The 17,562-nt window shown below is 36.2% G+C and overlaps 2 protein-coding genes across 2 annotated transcripts; one reads left to right on the top strand and one right to left on the bottom strand.

The window, feature by feature from the left end:
- Window positions 1-203: 203 nt before the first annotated feature.
- Window positions 204-620, bottom strand: LOC120215183 (caffeic acid 3-O-methyltransferase 1-like). The gene has a single exon (XM_039212918.1). It carries the CDS (start codon window positions 615-617, stop codon window positions 225-227), a length of 393 nt encoding a protein of 130 aa, XP_039068849.1. The 5' UTR covers window positions 618-620; the 3' UTR covers window positions 204-224.
- Window positions 621-12,375: 11,755 nt separating this feature from the next.
- Window positions 12,376-15,877, top strand: LOC120215198 (prohibitin-1, mitochondrial). Its single transcript, XM_039212932.1, has 6 exons — window positions 12,376-12,395; window positions 13,365-13,552; window positions 13,815-13,931; window positions 14,858-15,028; window positions 15,106-15,318; window positions 15,559-15,877. The coding sequence occupies exons 2-6, from the start codon at window positions 13,376-13,378 to the stop codon at window positions 15,748-15,750; spliced, it is 870 nt and encodes a 289-aa protein (XP_039068863.1). The 5' UTR covers window positions 12,376-12,395; window positions 13,365-13,375; the 3' UTR covers window positions 15,751-15,877.
- The last annotated feature ends 1,685 nt before the right edge of the window (window positions 15,878-17,562 follow it).

Genomic DNA, 17,562 nt, shown 5'->3' with positions numbered 1-17,562 from the left:
GCAAAAATCAAAACACCCATAAACTTCAGTACTTAAAACGACGCCATTTTTTCATTAATAGCTATATCAAAACAATGTTGTTTTATTCATATCATCACACCGTTTAGATTTTAACGGTTTAGTTACATAATTGAAGTCAAAACCAAAAATTAGTATTATAATTAAAAAAATTAAAAGTTTAACAATATATAAACCGCCTAAAGTTTAGTGGAATCTAGTATAATTTACCCTAATAGTAATACGGTGGAAACAGGGACACCATCCTCGTTCTTGGTCAAGAATTTGCAGACGGGACCGAGAACATAGAGTCTCTCGACTTTGCCGTCGGGAAGAGTGCGCAAGGAGCAAGTGAGGACGGAGTAGCTGGATAGCAGACGAAACATGCGGTCTAGCATGAAAGGCGCATCAGGGTTGGTGGTTGGGAGCCGGGAAGCCACTTCTTTCGTAGACAGCAAAGCTCCCGGACCGGCTTTGGCCATGATCTCCAGCAAATCGAGTTCTATAGCCGACTTCAAGATCATGGGCAAGGCCGATGCAAAGGACAGTTGCAAGGCCGTCAACATTGCTTCCTCATCGGAGACATGAGTGGAGGAAGAAGTGGGTTGGCTTGAATCCATTGTTTTCTCTGCTCCCAAACCCTAAAAAAACCAAAGAGATTGCAGAGAATGAAGAGTAGACGGGCTTGACCATATAACACCGAGCAGTGTGTATATGCAAGGTAGGGACAGAATTAAAATACAATTTAAAATAAAGTAAATTAATAATAGAAAATGAGATAAGCCACCGTAAATTAAAGTACCATTTCCATAGTGGCGGCTTGAAAGCCTACGTTATAAAAAAAAAGTGACAGCTATTAGTATTGTGACAGCAATTGAAGATTTTATATTGGGACGACGATGGGTATAATTTTAGTAGATAGTGGGCGGTGTAGATTTAGAAAGTAATACTCGTAGTGGGTAGTGATCGGGTAATGGGTTTGAGATATTATTCTCTTTGCATCCGCCCACCCAACTAAATATCCATTAAATTTTAGATTATTATGAATTTAGGTGTACTTTTATAAACTAATTTATAAATCCTAATATCGTATAACATATAACTTGTAATTTAACCAAATATTAGGGATAAGTTTATGCATAAATTTTGTTTCTTTCAAACCTCTGATCTCCACTTTCCAACTTATTCAGGTACGTTTCTTCCATTTTTACTTGAAATTTAATTTTTGTAAGAGCAATTTTCGTAGTCATTTAGTTTTAAGCTCCTCTGTATTTTGTTTTAAGAGTTTAATTTTTATTTGTTCATACTGATTTTTAATTATTTTTTAGATTCATCTCAATGTTTGTTTTAAGTTTAATTTCTTAATGTTCTGCAAATCAGTATCTTATCACTTATATTAGTTTTGCTTTCTATTATATATGTAGGTAGTAGTGAATTTAAAATGGAGTGCTCTCAGTTGGAGGAAATAAAGAATGATGAGTGTAATACTAGAGTATTAGATGTCACAAATATTGCATGAAATTTGAGAATGTTGTGCCAAAGAACAAAAATATTATGTGTTTGTCATTTATGTTTCTAGGCTTTAATTATGTTTTTTATTATGGTGTTTTATGAGAATGATGATTGTAATACTGGAGTATCAGATGTCATAAGTATTGCTTTAAATTTTAGAATATTGTGCCAAAGAACAAAAACATTATATGTTTGTCATTTATGTTTCTAGACTTTAATTATGTATTTTATTATGTTGTTTTATGTACTTTAAGATCTATATTAACACTTAACTCAAATACTCATTGATTTATTTTAGAGAAAATCGCCTCAGTGACCAAAAAAAAGTTATAATATACGATTTTAACCAACTTTTTTTGGATTTGCCAAAATGACCAACAAAATCGCAACGCGAAATAAAAATCGCAACGCGATCCCCAGAATCGCAAATCAGTTTCCAAAATCGCAACGCGATTCTTGAAAATCGCAATGCGATAGTACAAATTCGCATTGCGATTTTCCAAAATCGCAACGCGAATATGAAAATCGCAACGTGAACACATAAATCGCAACGCGTATCCGTAAATCGCAACGTGTATCCGTATATCGCAACGCGTATCCGTAAATCGCAACGATAATACATAAAATCGCAACGCGTATCCGTAAATCGCAACGCGATATTTAAAGCGCCATTATAATCGCTACGCGTATTTTATTTTCAAATTACAAAAACCAATATTAAGACAAAATCCCGTAATCGCAACTCATAACCTAAAACCTAAAATCACAACTCAGTCTCATCTCCATCTCTCACTCTCTACGGCGAAGAAATCCGTCCCCATCTCCGAAGATTTCCGTCCCCATCTCCGGCGAAATCCCTCACAACCATTCACGGTCAGAAATCCCTCACAATATTCAGAAATGGAAAATCAGCCTCCGAGGGTTAGTTTTTTTAATTATTTTTATTTTGAAATGTTTGCATTATTGTAGGTTTTTCATATTGAAACTGATGATAAGTTTACTGGTCATTTCAATAATAGATTAACCATTTCACTTAGATTTCATTTCGCGTTACGATTCTGTCGTTGCGATTTTCATTTCGCGTTGCTATTCTCTCGTTGCGATTTTCAAGTTAGTATTTGTCTTTGTCTTTGTTCTGTCTTTTGGTTGAAGTAATACAATCCATTCAAGTTTCAATTTGCAGAAGAGTCGCAACGAGATAAATGAAAATCGCAACGAGAGAATGACTGTCGCAACGAGAGAAATGAAAATCGCAACGAGAGAATCGCAACGCGAAACCAAAATCGCATTGCGATTTTCATTTCGCGTTGCGATTCTCTCGTTGCGATTTTCATTTCGCGTTGCGATTCTCTCGTTGCGATTGTCATTTCGCGTTGCGATTCTCTCGTTGCGATTTTCATTTCAACCAAAAGACAAAACAGTGTTGCAAATTTTAGTTTCAAGAATAAACTACTACTTTTTATGTTTATTGTTTTTGGTATATCTTCATAGTGTAGTTTTTGGTATATCTAACTTGGTATGTTTATTGTTTTTGTAGAAATTTTTTTCGGCTCAATTGACCTTGAGAAATAAAGTCAGCCTGGCCACTACAATTGCTTCGAAGCTTTCACCTGCTCAAAGACAATTGTTTGAGGAAACCTGCTTCGGGCCATGGCTGAGAGTACAGCATCCGGGTGGAGATGCTAATTTGACCCATTTGTGGCTTCAGACCATGACATCAAATCTACCCGACAGTATACAACGTGGTGAGGAAGAGATATGGTTTCATTTTCCACCAGCGTATACTTGTTTTGGGCGGAAGGAGTTCTGCTTAATCACTGGTCTACGATTCGGACACGATGATGTAGGCCGGTACACTCGTCATATCGCCCGCCCATCATGGTTATCCCGGGTTTTTCCGGATGAGTCAATGGAGAAGCCGAACCTACATGTCGACGACCTGAAGAAATTGTTTAATAAGAAAGCTGGTTTCACTCGGATGGATGACGTCGATGTTGTCCGAGTATGCCTTCTACTACTTGTGTATGCCGGCTTTTTAGGCAGAGAGGCCAGACAACCTATTCATCGGGAGCTAATAATATTGGTAGAGGACCTGAATGCATGGAATCTGTTTCCGTGGGGTTCGTATATATGGAAAGCTACCTGGACTAAGTTGTCGTCTGCCTTTGATGACCGCAAAAGTTTGCGGGGCGATGGGTCCAAATACACTTTATCAGGCTTTGTTTGGGCCTTTAAGGTAAGAATTTCTATATAATGTTTCTAAAATTATAATTAATTATTTAACAATTACTAATTTTGTTATTATATTGTTTGTAGATTTGGATATTCGAGGCTTTCCCCAGCATGCGTACATATGCAATAAAAACGTCAAATGATATTCCCAGGGCTATTTCCTGGAAGAGGAAAACTCTGTTGGATTGGGAAGACTTAATACCATATGCGACAATAAATAATGTAAGTTAACACAAATACTTTCATATAATATATAAACAAGTTATTAATAGTAGACGTTTAACTTTGTTTGAGTTTTTATATTTTAGGAGGCCAACATTCCATTACAAAGACTGACACCCACGGAGGAAGAGCTTGCCACTGATTGGTGGCAAGCTAGTCAGAGTTTTTTTGATGGCACGGATGATGAGCAGCATCCACTTCCTCCAATTCAAGAGCCATCACCTCACCTAGAGCCATCACCCGATCGACCCGACTATACACCTCTAGAACGAGAGCCATCACCTATCCCGTCACATCATCGAGCCTCTTCTCCACCATCACCTCATGATAGGCGACCAGCAAAGATGCCACGACTCCTATCTCCCTGTTCTCCACCTCCACCTCAACGGGATGAGTCAAGGGAGTTACGTGATGAGGTCAATGCCTTGCGTGAGGAGATCGGTACTCTACGCGATAACGATGGTGCATGGCGTGTGGAGGTGTCAACTTTACGTGGTGAGGTTGCCGCTCTACGTGAGATGATAGTATCGTTGCAGAATGAGGTTCATACTCTATGCAACGAGGTAAGTTTAAGATTTTCCATATTTAACTTAATGATAAATTTACTCGTAATTTCACTTAGATTAGCCATTTCACTTAGATTGCTTAGTAAATTTATTCGGTTGCTGCCAATTCTGCTAAACTGTGTATTCTTTAACACTGTGAAATAGTATTTGTCTTTGTTTTGTCTTTTGGTTGAAAGTAAATTTGTTCGGTTGCTGCCAATTCTGCTAAACTGTGTATTCTTTAACACTGTGAAATAGTATTTGTCTTTGTTTTGTCTTTTGGTTGAAAGTAAATTTGTTCGGTTGCTGCCAATTCTGCTAAACTGTGTATTCTTTAACACTGTGAAATAGTATTTGTCTTTGTTTTGTCTTTTGGTTGAAAGTAAATTTGTTCGGTTGCTGCCAATTCTGCTAAACTGTGTATTCTTTAACACTGTGAAATAGTATTTGTCTTTGTTTTGTCTTTTGGTTGAAAGTAAATTTGTTCGGTTGCTGCCAATTCTGCTAAACTGTGTATTCTTTAACACTGTGAAATAGTATTTGTCTTTGTTTTGTCTTTTGGTTGAAAGTAAATTTGTTCGGTTGCTGCCAATTCTGCTAAACTGTGTATTCTTTAACACTGTGAAATAGTATTTGTCTTTGTTTTGTCTTTTGGTTGAAAGTAAATTTGTTCGGTTGCTGCCAATTCTGCTAAACTGTGTATTCTTTAACACTGTGAAATAGTATTTGTCTTTGTTTTGTCTTTTGGTTGAAGTAATGCAATCCATTCAAGTTTCAATTTGCAGAAGAAGAAATAGTTTACTTTCGCAACACGAAACTTAAAATCGCAACGCGAAACCAAAATCGCAACGCGAAATGAAAATCGCAACGACAGAATCGCAACGCGAAACCAAAATCGCAACGACAAGATCGCAACGCGAAACCAAAATCGCATTGCGATTTTCATTTCGCGTTGCGATTTTCATTTCGCATTGCGATTCTGTCGTTGCGATTTTCATTTCGCGTTGCGATTTTGGTTTCGCGTTGCGATTTTAAGTTTCGTGTTGCGAAAGTAAACTATTTCTTCTTCTGCAAATTGAAACTTGAATGGATTGCATTACTTCAACCAATAGACAAAACAAAGACAAATACTAACTTCAGGGTATTAGTTTGAAACATATTTTTCTTTGTTATCTGATGCATTTTGTGAACTATGATAGAATAATGACTTGGGTGAATACAATGCAAGTTTTAAACATATTTGTCTTTGTTTTCACTGTTTAAATATCATGTCTGTTTATTTACTGATTTTTGTATTTAATTATTTAGCGGCCCGATAGAGTGGATGCTTTACGTCGGGTTATGCTTGCACGACGGAGTTCACGCATCAGACAGCGTGCACGTGCTATTAAGTCTCCGTACACCCCAATAGTGCGAAGACACCGCAAGAAGAAGCCCGACTCGCCTGTCATCCCTCAAGAGTCCACTCCTATCGTTGAAGAGGCCCCCCTATCATTCCTCGAGAGTCCCCTCCCACCGTTCAAGAGGCCACTGTCATCATTGAAGAGGTCCCTCCCACCATTCAAGAGCCCGATTCACATGGCGTCATATGTAGGCTTCTTGAGAAACCCTCTGACGTGCCGGACATGATGGATTCAAGTTGGCTCTCGTATGAGTTACCGGCCAGTACCATACCGGTATCTGAAGAGGAGAGGGAACAACTACCGGACACAATTCTGGATAACACCCTTTGGGCTAAGACCGCTGTTGATTTTTATCTACATGAGCAGAGCCAGGGGTGTTTCACTGACATATGCAAGCTCACCGATGATATCTATTTGTTGCTTGATCGGTCTTGGTGGGGCGTATTATTAGGGGTCGAAGACAATGGCTATTTCGATGGGGGGGTAAGTCTTATATTTTTCTTATATTTCAATTTGATTAATTTTTTTTTTAAATTTATGTAAGTCACTAATATATGTCTTTTTTTGTAAAACAGCATATCGATGCGTGGGTGACACGTCTTCTAATAATAAGAAAACTTAAGAAAAATAAAAATATACGATATACAATTATGCCGACGTCTTTTCACGCCGTTCACTTGAAGAATGCACGAGATGAATCATTTGATTTGGGCAATGGACAAGCTAAACTTTATCCTGCATGGTGGGAGGTCGATAAGGTTAGTATTTATTTTAGATTGAGTTTAAAGGTTTTATGAAATAAGTGCGCAAATGAATGAATTATTACTTATGATTGTAGGTGTTTATCCCTGTTTTGGAACGTAAACATTGGATTCTCGTCGAGCTTCAGCTCCCATCCCTTAAGACAATAGTGTATGACAGCATGATAAATTACATATCATTGGCTGATTTAAGAGATGTTATTAAGGGATGGAGCTCTCATTTGGCTAAATTCTTGGATGCGATCAATTATTGGACTCGTTCTGGAAACAAGAAGCCAAAGAAGCTCAATATTACAGTTATTAGAGACGAGACCGCGCCACAACAAACGAGCGGAGCCAGAGGAGATTGTGGTCCTCTCGTATGCTTGGCGTTGGAGCGTTTGACGACGGGAAGCATCAAGTATCTACCTCCCACCGATAGAGATAGAGCTGCAGTAGGCTTGTGGTTTCGGCATTATATGGCTAAATCGATATATACGAGACGCTGCCTACCTGCATCCGCGTTATAAAAATGTCCATAAACAATTGGTAAGTTTATAGACTTTTGGTTTGAAAATGTTTGGTTAAGTACCTAGAATAGAATAATTTGCTGTTTGTAGGTTTTAAATGTGTAGAAAGTGTTGTTTGAGCAAATGTTTGGTTTCTGCAGGTTAATCTCAGAAGTGAACTGCGTGAAAATGATGTATGGCTGCAAAAGTTGATTCAATAGTTTAATTGATTGTTTTTTGATTGTTTAATTGATTTGTAAAAGTTGATTCAATAGTAGATGATTAGAAATAAGAATTATTGCTTATTTTTTGATTGTTTAATTGATTTGTAAAAGATGATTTGTAAAAGTTGATTTGTGTAATTGATGCGAACATAATTCTTATTTGTGCTTGTTTAATTGATTGAAATGTAATGGTTGATTTTGTTGATTTCAATCTGCATTATGTTGAAATGAAAATCGCAATGCGAAATGAAAATCGCAACGAGAGAATCGCAATGCGAAATGAAAATCGCAATGCGGAAATGAAAATCGCAACGAGAGAATCGCAATGCGATTTTCATTTCGCATTGCGATTTTCATTTCCGCATTGCGATTCTCTCGTTGCGATTTTCATTTCGCATTGCGATTTTCATTTCGCATTACGATTCTCTCGTTGCGATTTTCATTTCGCATTGCGATTTTCATTTCCGCATTGCGATTCTCTCGTTGCGATTTTCATTTCGCATTGCGATTATCATTTCGCATTGCGATTTTCATTTCCGCATTACGATTTTCTTGTTGGGATTTTCATTTCGCATTGCGATTCTCTCGTTGCGATTGTAATTTCCGTGTTGCGATAGTCAAATGCATGCCTAATAAGTGATAACAACTGAATAACAAGAGTTGGTTAAGTCAAAATGGTTGGCCTGAGTCATTAATTCAACTGAAAATGTTAAAAGTTCACACATAAAATCCACATAATACAACGTTTGCATTTAAAAATCACCTAAGTTAACAGTCCCAAAAGGTGAAGCCAATTGTGATTGGGATTTTAAAGATGATTGCCTTTTGCTTGACACCATATGAGCTTTGGATTTTGATGAGGATCCATATTTTGGTAGAGGAAAAGATGATTTTGATGGCACTGGTGATCCACATGTCAACCTTGTATGACCACTTTCCTTGCACCGACTACATGTCGATCTCTTCTTCTCTTCACCCTTAGACGGTATACGATCGTGACTTTTTGGTCGGCCAGGTAGCCTTCTGTCCATGGCTGGTGGCAAAACTGTTTGTAAGTCATCTGGTATGTCCCACTCAGAAGGATGTGGAATAGGGTAGACAATATCGGCATAAGTCTGTCGATAAACTTCTGTAGTGTAGCAATCCATAGCGTATGCGCTTGAATCATCTTGGTTTAAATGAAGAGCAACTTTTATAACATGGCCACACGGATAACCAGATGTTTGCCATTTCATACAACTACACGTCTTTGCATTTAGATCGACTAGCCCATTTAAGTTATTATCCAGTACTTGAAACAAAGTGTTTGAACATGGTTCAACTCTCCATGACGTTGACTTCACAACACGTTTCGTTATCTTTTTTTCAGTCCATGGTGTAACACGATGTTCCAATGTTCCTGTAAATTTAAATAAACAATACTTAGTAAAATATATAAATATGATAAGTTACGAATTCAAAGAAATAATACCTGCATGGTTTCTTTTCTTGTAGTACCACTGTTGAATAGAGGCTCGAAAAAACTCCATTAACATAGTAATGGGTAATTTCCGGGAATGACGACTTAGAGCGTTGATTGATTATGCACTATTAGACGTCATGAAACCATATCTTGCTCCAAGTTGATGTACTCTTGACCATCTTTCAAACCCGACATCTTCTAGTGTTTGAGCACACTGAGGCAAAACACGTCTTAAACAATTTATATGCTTATTGAAATCCACTTCCCGATAAGCTTTTACAGCCTTCCAGTATGTCCATTTGTGCTTTTTTATACCAGCAGACTTTGATTTTAGATTTCTATACAAATGAACACCACAAAGTCCATGAAAAGCATCTGGGAAACACCTTCTAACAGCGTTGTCAATTGAGTTTGCCCTATCGGATATGATTGTCAGATTGCTAATAGGACCTATGCAATCCCTAAGATGCCCCATAAACCATGTCCATGAATAAGAGGTTTCAGATTTGCCAACCCCGTAAGCTATTGGCAATATCCCATTGTTAGCATCCATGGCTACTGCTAATAAGTTTACTCCAAGGTATCGACCTTTCAAATGTGCTCCGTCAACTATAATAACTGGGCGCATGCAAGTAATAAACGAACGAATCTACAAAATAATATACACAAGAAATATAATCATTTAAATGTGAAATGCATGTAACTAACAAAAATGAGTCAACAAAATTATATTGATTTACTAATCGTAGCACCAATGGCGATAAACAGCAACTCAAAGCGTCCATCTCTATCTGTTTTGATATGAGTTACCGACCCAGGATTTTTCAGCTTTAAATTGTGACAATAAGCCGGCAGTTGGGCAAACGATGCTTCTGGCGACCCCCTCAACAATTCCAAGGCATAACATTTGGCTCTCCAAGCTTGAGAATATGATATACTAATCTTGAACCGAGCATTCATGTCAGTCATAATTTCATGTCCCCGATATACCCTGCCATTCAAAAACATTAACTCAGCCAGAAAACCACCCAACACCTTTTTGTTTGCCTGTCTATGGTGAGGAAAAACTTGGGTTCTTGAACATGTATGTTTATCAATAAAAGTCCTAACTTGAAACATTTCGCAATCTTTTATTCTCTTTGCAATCATTCGCCACATACAGTTTTTGTCAATCATACACCTTGTTTCGAAACGATCTTTGCTTGATTTGTTAACTTTTAGTTGATAGCCATCTTCCACACATTTCGTATACAAAGCTATCTTCAAGTCTTCCTTTGTATCAAAACAATCATCTTTCTTGATACGAATAACTTTTGTGTAACAATCAACTGCTTTCTTTACCAACTCTTCTTCCGGTATCTGAAGTAATTCTGGCATATTCCAGTTATACGCCCGTGGCATTTTCTTTTCTTCGGGGTTTTTTCTTCTTCTTTTTCTTCTTCAGGATTATATGAATTACAGAATGGATGTTCAACATGTTCATTCACAGTCGTAACTTCCTCCTCATTATCATCAACAATACATTCTTCGGCAACGGCTGTTTCATCATCAAAATTCGGGTATTGACCAATATCAAAATCATTACACGCAGGGTCTGTTTCTTCTTCTGAAACATCATCAAAATCCGTGTATTGACCAATATCAAAGTCCGGATATTGACCAAGACCAAATTTCGAATACTGACTAGTACTCACAATTTTTTCTGTTGGCTCATCATCGTCTAACTGGTCAATACGAAAACCGGAATTTGGTGCTGAAAGTTGATTGGGATTTGGATTAGAGAAAGGTTGTGGGTTTTGAGAAAAACTTAGTTGATTACTACCCGCTACTGACCCAACAATACTACTTCTAGGTTCAACAACATACAATGTAACATCATCTTGTGAAACACTAATGTAAGCAATGAATCGTTCAACATCTTCATTGTCGGTTAACAAATAAACTTTACCATTTCTCTGATAAGATAGCCTAAATCCACTTAGGGGCTCTAAATTCAATTTATTTGAAACACGTATCATTAGAGTTTCATAAGTTAACTTTTGTAAAGACAATTTTAGTTGAAGATTCATGGGTAAAGGCATATATTGTAAAACACCATGAACATTATCCCATGACCCTCCAAAACACAAATCTATCCAAACATGATCAACATTAGATGATTTCATGGTTGTAAATTAATTTACTAAACAGACGAGCTGCGAAACTAAAACCTGTTGCCGGATTGGGAAGGATGTCGTTGGATATAGGAACGGATGTCGCCGGAGAGAGTGATAGATGGAGATGGAATGAGTTGCGATTTAGGGATTTAGTTTATGATTTCAGTGTTATATACCCAAAATTTCAGTGTTGTGATTTACAGATTCTCGTTGCGATTTACGGATTATCGTTGCGATTTACAGATTCTCGTTGCGATTTACGGATTATCGTTGCGATTTACAGATTCTCGTTGCGATTTACGGATTATCGTTGCGATTTACGGATACGCGTTGCGATATACGGATACGCATTGCGATTTACGGATACGCGTTGCGATATACGGATACACGTTGCGATTTACGGATACGCGTTGCGATTTATGTGTTCGCGTTGCGATTTTCATATTCGCGTTGCGATTTTGGAAAATCGCAATGCGAATTTGTACTATCGCATTGCGATTTTCAAGAATCGCGTTGCGATTTTGGAAACTGATTTGCGATTCTGGGGATCGCGTTGCGATTTTTATTTCGCGTTGCGATTTTGTTGGTCATTTTGGCAAATCCAAAAAAAGTTGGTTAAAATCGTATATTATAACTTTTTTTTGGTCACTGAGGCGATTTTCTCTTTATTTTATTATGTTTCTTAATGGACGTGTTTATTTTATGTTTGTGGATTATGTATAACTTAAGTTTGCTGTCAGGCGGGTCTAGCCAAATACGTCTCCAGTTGAGTAGTGGGTGTGAAGATGGATTTGAGAATGTACTTACGTGGGCGGGTGTGGATTTGAAAATTTTTACCCATCATGAGTGGTAGATTAAAAAATATTAGGTGAGTATGAGGATTATGGAGGAAATATCCGTACTTGACCCGTCTGTTTGCCATCCCTATTCTTGGTCACCCTATCCCGCCAAAAACCATTTTATACTTGTTTAGAATTGTGACTCATCTACCACTTCTCCTAACTTACATAAATTCCATTGCGACTCACCTAAAATACCCTACTGACGTCCATAAATAAAGAAATTAAATTCCTTTTCTTGGTTTACTTTTTAAATTTTAGTATGATGCGAGACAAGGTTTTGTTTCTGAGAATTTAATATAATATTTATATTATATAATTTATTTATTTATTCTAATATTTATTAATTTATATTCGTGTAAAAAAATAAATATTTTGATCTAAAATCTTAAAATTATAATTAATTAATTTAAACATTTTGATTTAATTAATCCCAATAGGCACTAGCGCGTCGGATCCTTAAACCATAAACCCAAAATATAAAACCCTAAACCCTATATTTCTCCTTCATTAACCCCGAATCCCTCTATTCCTTTATTTTCACCATTTTACAGGTATTTCGATCTGCACCTTCCTCCTTTTTTTCTCATTCTTTTTTCAGAGAAAAAGTTTTAGATTATATTTTCTTCATTTGTTTGCTTAGAAATTTTGGGCGGAAGCGTAGAAATCAACTTTTTGTTGCTAAACTTAGTGGTTTCGGTTTCCCTCTTTTGTATTTCTTCTATTAGCTCATATCTCTTGTTCAAGGCAGTGCTAGCCGCCGCTGTCTAATGTGGCAACATCTGTTCTTTTGGAGCTAGATTGTAAAAGAATTTGTTAGCTTTGAGGGTCTTACTTTAATTTTTTTTACTTATACTTTTGTGGTTTGGTTTGACATCGTAAGGACTGGGTTTTGTTGTTTTTTCTATGTTGTTGAGGGAAACATATTTGCATTTTACTTAATGAAAAATTTGAGTAGGCGTGTAGATGGCCATGTTGGAATAGATATGTTAACGTGCTTGACCGAATCCGATTGAAAAGAATGGAAATTTTGTTTAAATATAATGCATATATAGATTGTTTAGCAACAAATTGTATCAATCAACTAGTTTTGGCTGTGCTATGTTCTTTTTTCTTTTTATCAATGGCTGTGTTCTTTGTGGAGACAACATATTGTATTTTCATGTTGAGGAAATGGTTTGGCTTCTTACCCTTCTTTCTGAAAGATATGGCTTCTTACACTCCACTACAGATTTTTAGGTGTAAGCTTTATTTTGGGTTGTCACTTGTAAAGTTGTATTTGTTTGCATAGTTTCTTTTTCTAAGTTAGAGTTGCTTAAACTATTCTATATCCCACGTTGGGTTAATGTTGACATAGGCATGCTCTCTTTTGTTTATCACGTGGATCTTTTGTTTCTTTGCTGTTGTTAATTGGTTGATCTTTATTTGTCTTCTTATTCATTGTTCCAAATTTATTTGATGCTTGGTATTTGTTTCCCCTTTGGGTTCTTCTGCAATTTGACATCCAAGGTTCATTGTTTCAGCATCGAGTAAAATGAATCTCAACAACCTAAAAGTTCCTAAGATGCCTGGAGGTGGAGCACTTCCTGCTCTGCTTAAGATTGGAGTCATTGGTGGGCTTGGCCTCTATGGAGTTGCCAATAGTCTATACAATGTTGACGGAGGGCATCGAGCCATTGTTTTCAATCGGATATTGGGCATCAAAGATAAGGTCATAATTATACCAGTTGGCATGTTTATTAGATTGTATCTCCTAACCTATATCTGCTGTTTGTGGATATTATAGTACTCTGCATATAAACAATGGCTATAGCTTCTATATGGAGTTGATTAGCTGGTAGCATTATGCCATTCTTTCTTGCATGACTAGAACTCTTCCCGGTGTCCTATTAACATTCTCGTTTACATTTTTCCCCTCTTTTGCCTTTGCTTCTTCTAGCAGTATGTCATGCAGTTAACTCTTGTTTCTGCAGGTTTATTCTGAGGGAACACACCTTATGATACCATGGTTTGAGAGGCCTATCATCTATGATGTCCGTGTAAGACCTCATCTAGTTGAGAGTACTTCTGGGAGTCGTGATCTCCAGATGGTAAATCTAATTTCCAATTTTCAGTTGAATTTTTTCCCTTTAATTTTCTCATTGCATTTTAGTTCTCTAAATCTATATAATGACATTAATTAGGCTTATAAACTAAATTTGTGACCTATTTTATTTTCATGTCTCAAAACGCATGCTCTAATGCCGGTGAGATAAGGTAGTTTTTTCTTGGATAGCGTGTTTTGGAAAAAAACACGGATTTGAAATTTTGGGTTTGGATTTCTTTTTCTATAGAAAATGTGAATATGAAATACATGGATTATATATAATCTAATTAAGATTCAATATGATTATATATTTGTAATGGATGAAGACATGAATCTATAAGTCTACAAATATCTATAGGAATTTCAAATTCAGCACTAAATATGTCCCCGACAAATCCATGAATTAGAAAATTTATCATATATGGTACATCATACAACTATATCTTTTATATCCAAGTCCACTTTTTGAAAATCGAAATTTCTAAATGCAACCATAGCATAGTGTTTAAATACTTAAATTATTAATTTACGTTTTCAATTAACACGGTGAATATGTTATTACCAATTTCAACATCGAGGCTTACTAGAAAAACAGCACTAATTAAAAATATATATTAGTTGCTATATTTTGCATGCAAAATTAATTGTAGAAATAATATATTTTGTATACATACTCTGATATTCATGTTTTTTCTTATCCTAACTTTCCTCTTCCCGCCCCCAAAGTGACGTTCCTGGCTTCATCCTGAATGATTGAGTATGTACGGCTCTGTGGTGGAGTAACCTTGAGGTCTTTTTGTTCTTTTCCCTTGTTGATACAACATATGTGCATTTCGGATGTTATATTAGGTGGAAATTGAAAATAGAAAAATGTTGTAGGAAGTAATGCCTTAGTTACTCATAAACCTGCTTCTGAGCTATCCTCTTCAGGTCAAGATTGGGCTTCGAGTTCTCACTCGTCCTAGGTCAAATCAGTTAACTGAAATTTATCGAACCCTTGGTGAGAACTATAACGAGAGGGTCCTGCCTTCAATCATTCATGAAACTTTGAAAGCTGTTGTTGCTCAATACAATGCTAGCCAACTCATTACTCAGAGAGAGGTAAATATCCTGTCATGCATTTCTATGCAATAATTTTTTGGATTAATAGTGTGAAGTTGAACTATTGCAAATTTTAGAATGTTAGCAAGGAAATTCGGAAGATTTTGACTGAGAGGGCAGCTAACTTCAACATTCAACTCGATGATGTGTCCATTACAAGTCTGACCTTTGGAAAGGAATTCACTGCTGCAATTGAGGCTAAACAGGTGGCTGCACAAGAAGCTGAGAGAGCTAAATTTATCGTGGAAAAAGCTGAACAGGACAAGAAAAGTGCTGTTATCCGAGCACAGGTGAGATACATAAAATTGGATTCAGACACTTTGCTTTTTGTAGTTATGGTTAGAGGGAAAAAGAAAGGAAGTAAATAAAGAACCAAAAAGCTAATAAGTTTTATTGCAAAATTAGATGATAAATGCTGCTCAATGGGAGCATTCAGGCAGATTTGGATGCCAGTTTCTGCTATTCTTGTTAAAGTGAGAGATTTTGTTTTGCTGTATATGGGCTGATCCTTTTATTCGTGTGGTATCCAGGGAGAAGCCAAGAGTGCCCAACTCATTGGTCAAGCAATTGCAAAGAATCCAGCATTCATCACATTGAGGAAAATCGAAGCTTCCAGAGAAATTGCACAGACCATTGCAAATTCAGCCAACAAAGTCTTCTTGAACTCAAAGGATCTATTGCTGAACCTTCAGGAGATGGATCTCGAATCCCACACAAAGTAACTTGGTTTTCTTACCTTTATTTTCATGCTTTGTTCAATAATTCTATTGTGGGAACATTATACAACAGAGTGATGACAAACTCAAGTGTTTTATGTCTCCTGGAGGTTGGAAGGATTTTATTTTGCCTTAAGGATTAGGGTTTAAACCGCTATCAGTTGAACATATGTTGAGGTAAAGAAGAGCCATTGGCTATATTATCTTCATAAGCTGATATCATTTCTTTGTTGATACTCTCTTTGAACTACTGCTTTCAATGGCTTGAATACAGGCACGCCTGGTTGGGCGAGGTGAACCCAGGCCAATGGGTCAAGTAGTTTGGTTAATAATCGTTGAATGTTAAATTTTATCACAAAACTTTATTTTATACATTCAAATTCAGTTTAATTTGATTTAATTAAAAATAATCGTTGGGATTTTTTTCTTTGGCCGTCTAATTATGTTGAGAGGAAATATAACATTATTTTTAGGAATGGTATTAATCAAAATACAAAATCACGTGAGATTTATATGATCGAAATATAATTAAGTCTAATTTAAATCTAATAAGTTAATTCTACTTGAATTTCATTTTTTTTCTCTATTTAATTTAAAATATTAAAATAAAATATAATTAATTTAAAATATTTTCATCCAATTCAATTAAATGCTCACTCGGAATACCTAGTAACACTAAAAAAATCGAATAGATGTCGGTGCGAGCATACCACCGCTTATACTAGAAGGGAATGAATCCGATCGATGTTCAAAGTCGACCTAAGACAGGTCAAGTTTTGGTAAAATTTTACAAGTTTAAACTACCTTTGATTTAGTCCTAACTACATACACTTGTACAAATCTGTCTCGATGGCCGGCTGTTTCTTATCAAACTGAAATTCTAGAAGAATAAATTGTTGTTTTCTTTCTATTTCTTCTTCCATCAATATCCTCATTTGTTGGTCAATAACCGACAGGATGTAGATGGTGCTGATTTTTTTCTTCTATAATTATCGGTATATGATATATTGATTAATTAATTTGCATTGTGTATTATATAGGTAAGGGTGATTTTTCCTACCTAATTTGTTCTATACTCAAACATCAAGATTCAAATCTCTTATTTTACTTAAAAAATTTAGAATTTCATCATACTAAACCAACTAATTATTAATAGTAGATGGTGCTGATTTTAAAAATAAGTTATATTCGTATCTTGGATCTTTATAATATTTAATTTTAATTAATTGATTAATAAAAATAAATTTTAAATTTAAATTATATTAAATCGGTAATCGACGGAATAACATTTCAAACAAAAGAAACGACACAAAAGTAACCTAAGCCAACAGTCTGGCTTCTCACGTGGCGGGCCATACACGTGACGTCATAAACACGTTTGCTGATGTGTGGAAGCCTAATCCAGTTACCGCTGCCACTTGGCTGACGTCCGCCATTCATCATTGAACTCACCGACATGGCCCTAGACGTGTGGGTCACATTAATCTCCATCAACTATCTTTTCTCATATGGAACCAATATAAATAATAAATATATATATATATAATATTAATTAAAATGTATTTCTTTTTATAATTTATATCTTAACTTGGTGACGTGTAACAAATATCTACATACGTACTGTCGTAGAACAGCGACCGAAAGAAACACAACGATGGCGTAAGCATACGCAAGACAAAAGGCAATGGATATTTATAATGAAGAAGTTTCTCCTGTCTACGTACACTGTTCTTTGATTTTGGGTAAACGTCACGGCCTGCTGACCATTCTCCTTAATTCCACTGTTTTCTTCGTTTCTGGCCGTAAATGAGACGAGAC

The sequence above is a fragment of the Hibiscus syriacus genome, unplaced genomic scaffold, assembly GCF_006381635.1.
Source record: "Hibiscus syriacus cultivar Baekdansim isolate YM2019G1 unplaced genomic scaffold, ASM638163v2 tig00110114_pilon, whole genome shotgun sequence".
Taxonomy (NCBI): Eukaryota; Viridiplantae; Streptophyta; class Magnoliopsida; order Malvales; family Malvaceae; genus Hibiscus; species Hibiscus syriacus.
Note: the sequence above shows the minus strand (reverse complement) of the source record. Positions and strands in the feature narration are given on the sequence as shown.

Coding starts and splice junctions, on each gene's coding strand:
- LOC120215183 (XM_039212918.1), bottom strand. CDS start 617: ATGGATTCAAGCCAACCCACTTCTTCCTCCACTCATGTCTCCGATGAG.
- LOC120215198 (XM_039212932.1), top strand. CDS start 13,376: ATGAATCTCAACAACCTAAAAGTTCCTAAGATGCCTGGAGGTGGAGCA. Junction 15,029..15,105: donor AACTCATTACTCAGAGAGAG/GTAAATATCCTG, acceptor TGCAAATTTTAG/AATGTTAGCAAGGAAATTCG. Junction 15,319..15,558: donor GTGCTGTTATCCGAGCACAG/GTGAGATACATA, acceptor TGTGGTATCCAG/GGAGAAGCCAAGAGTGCCCA.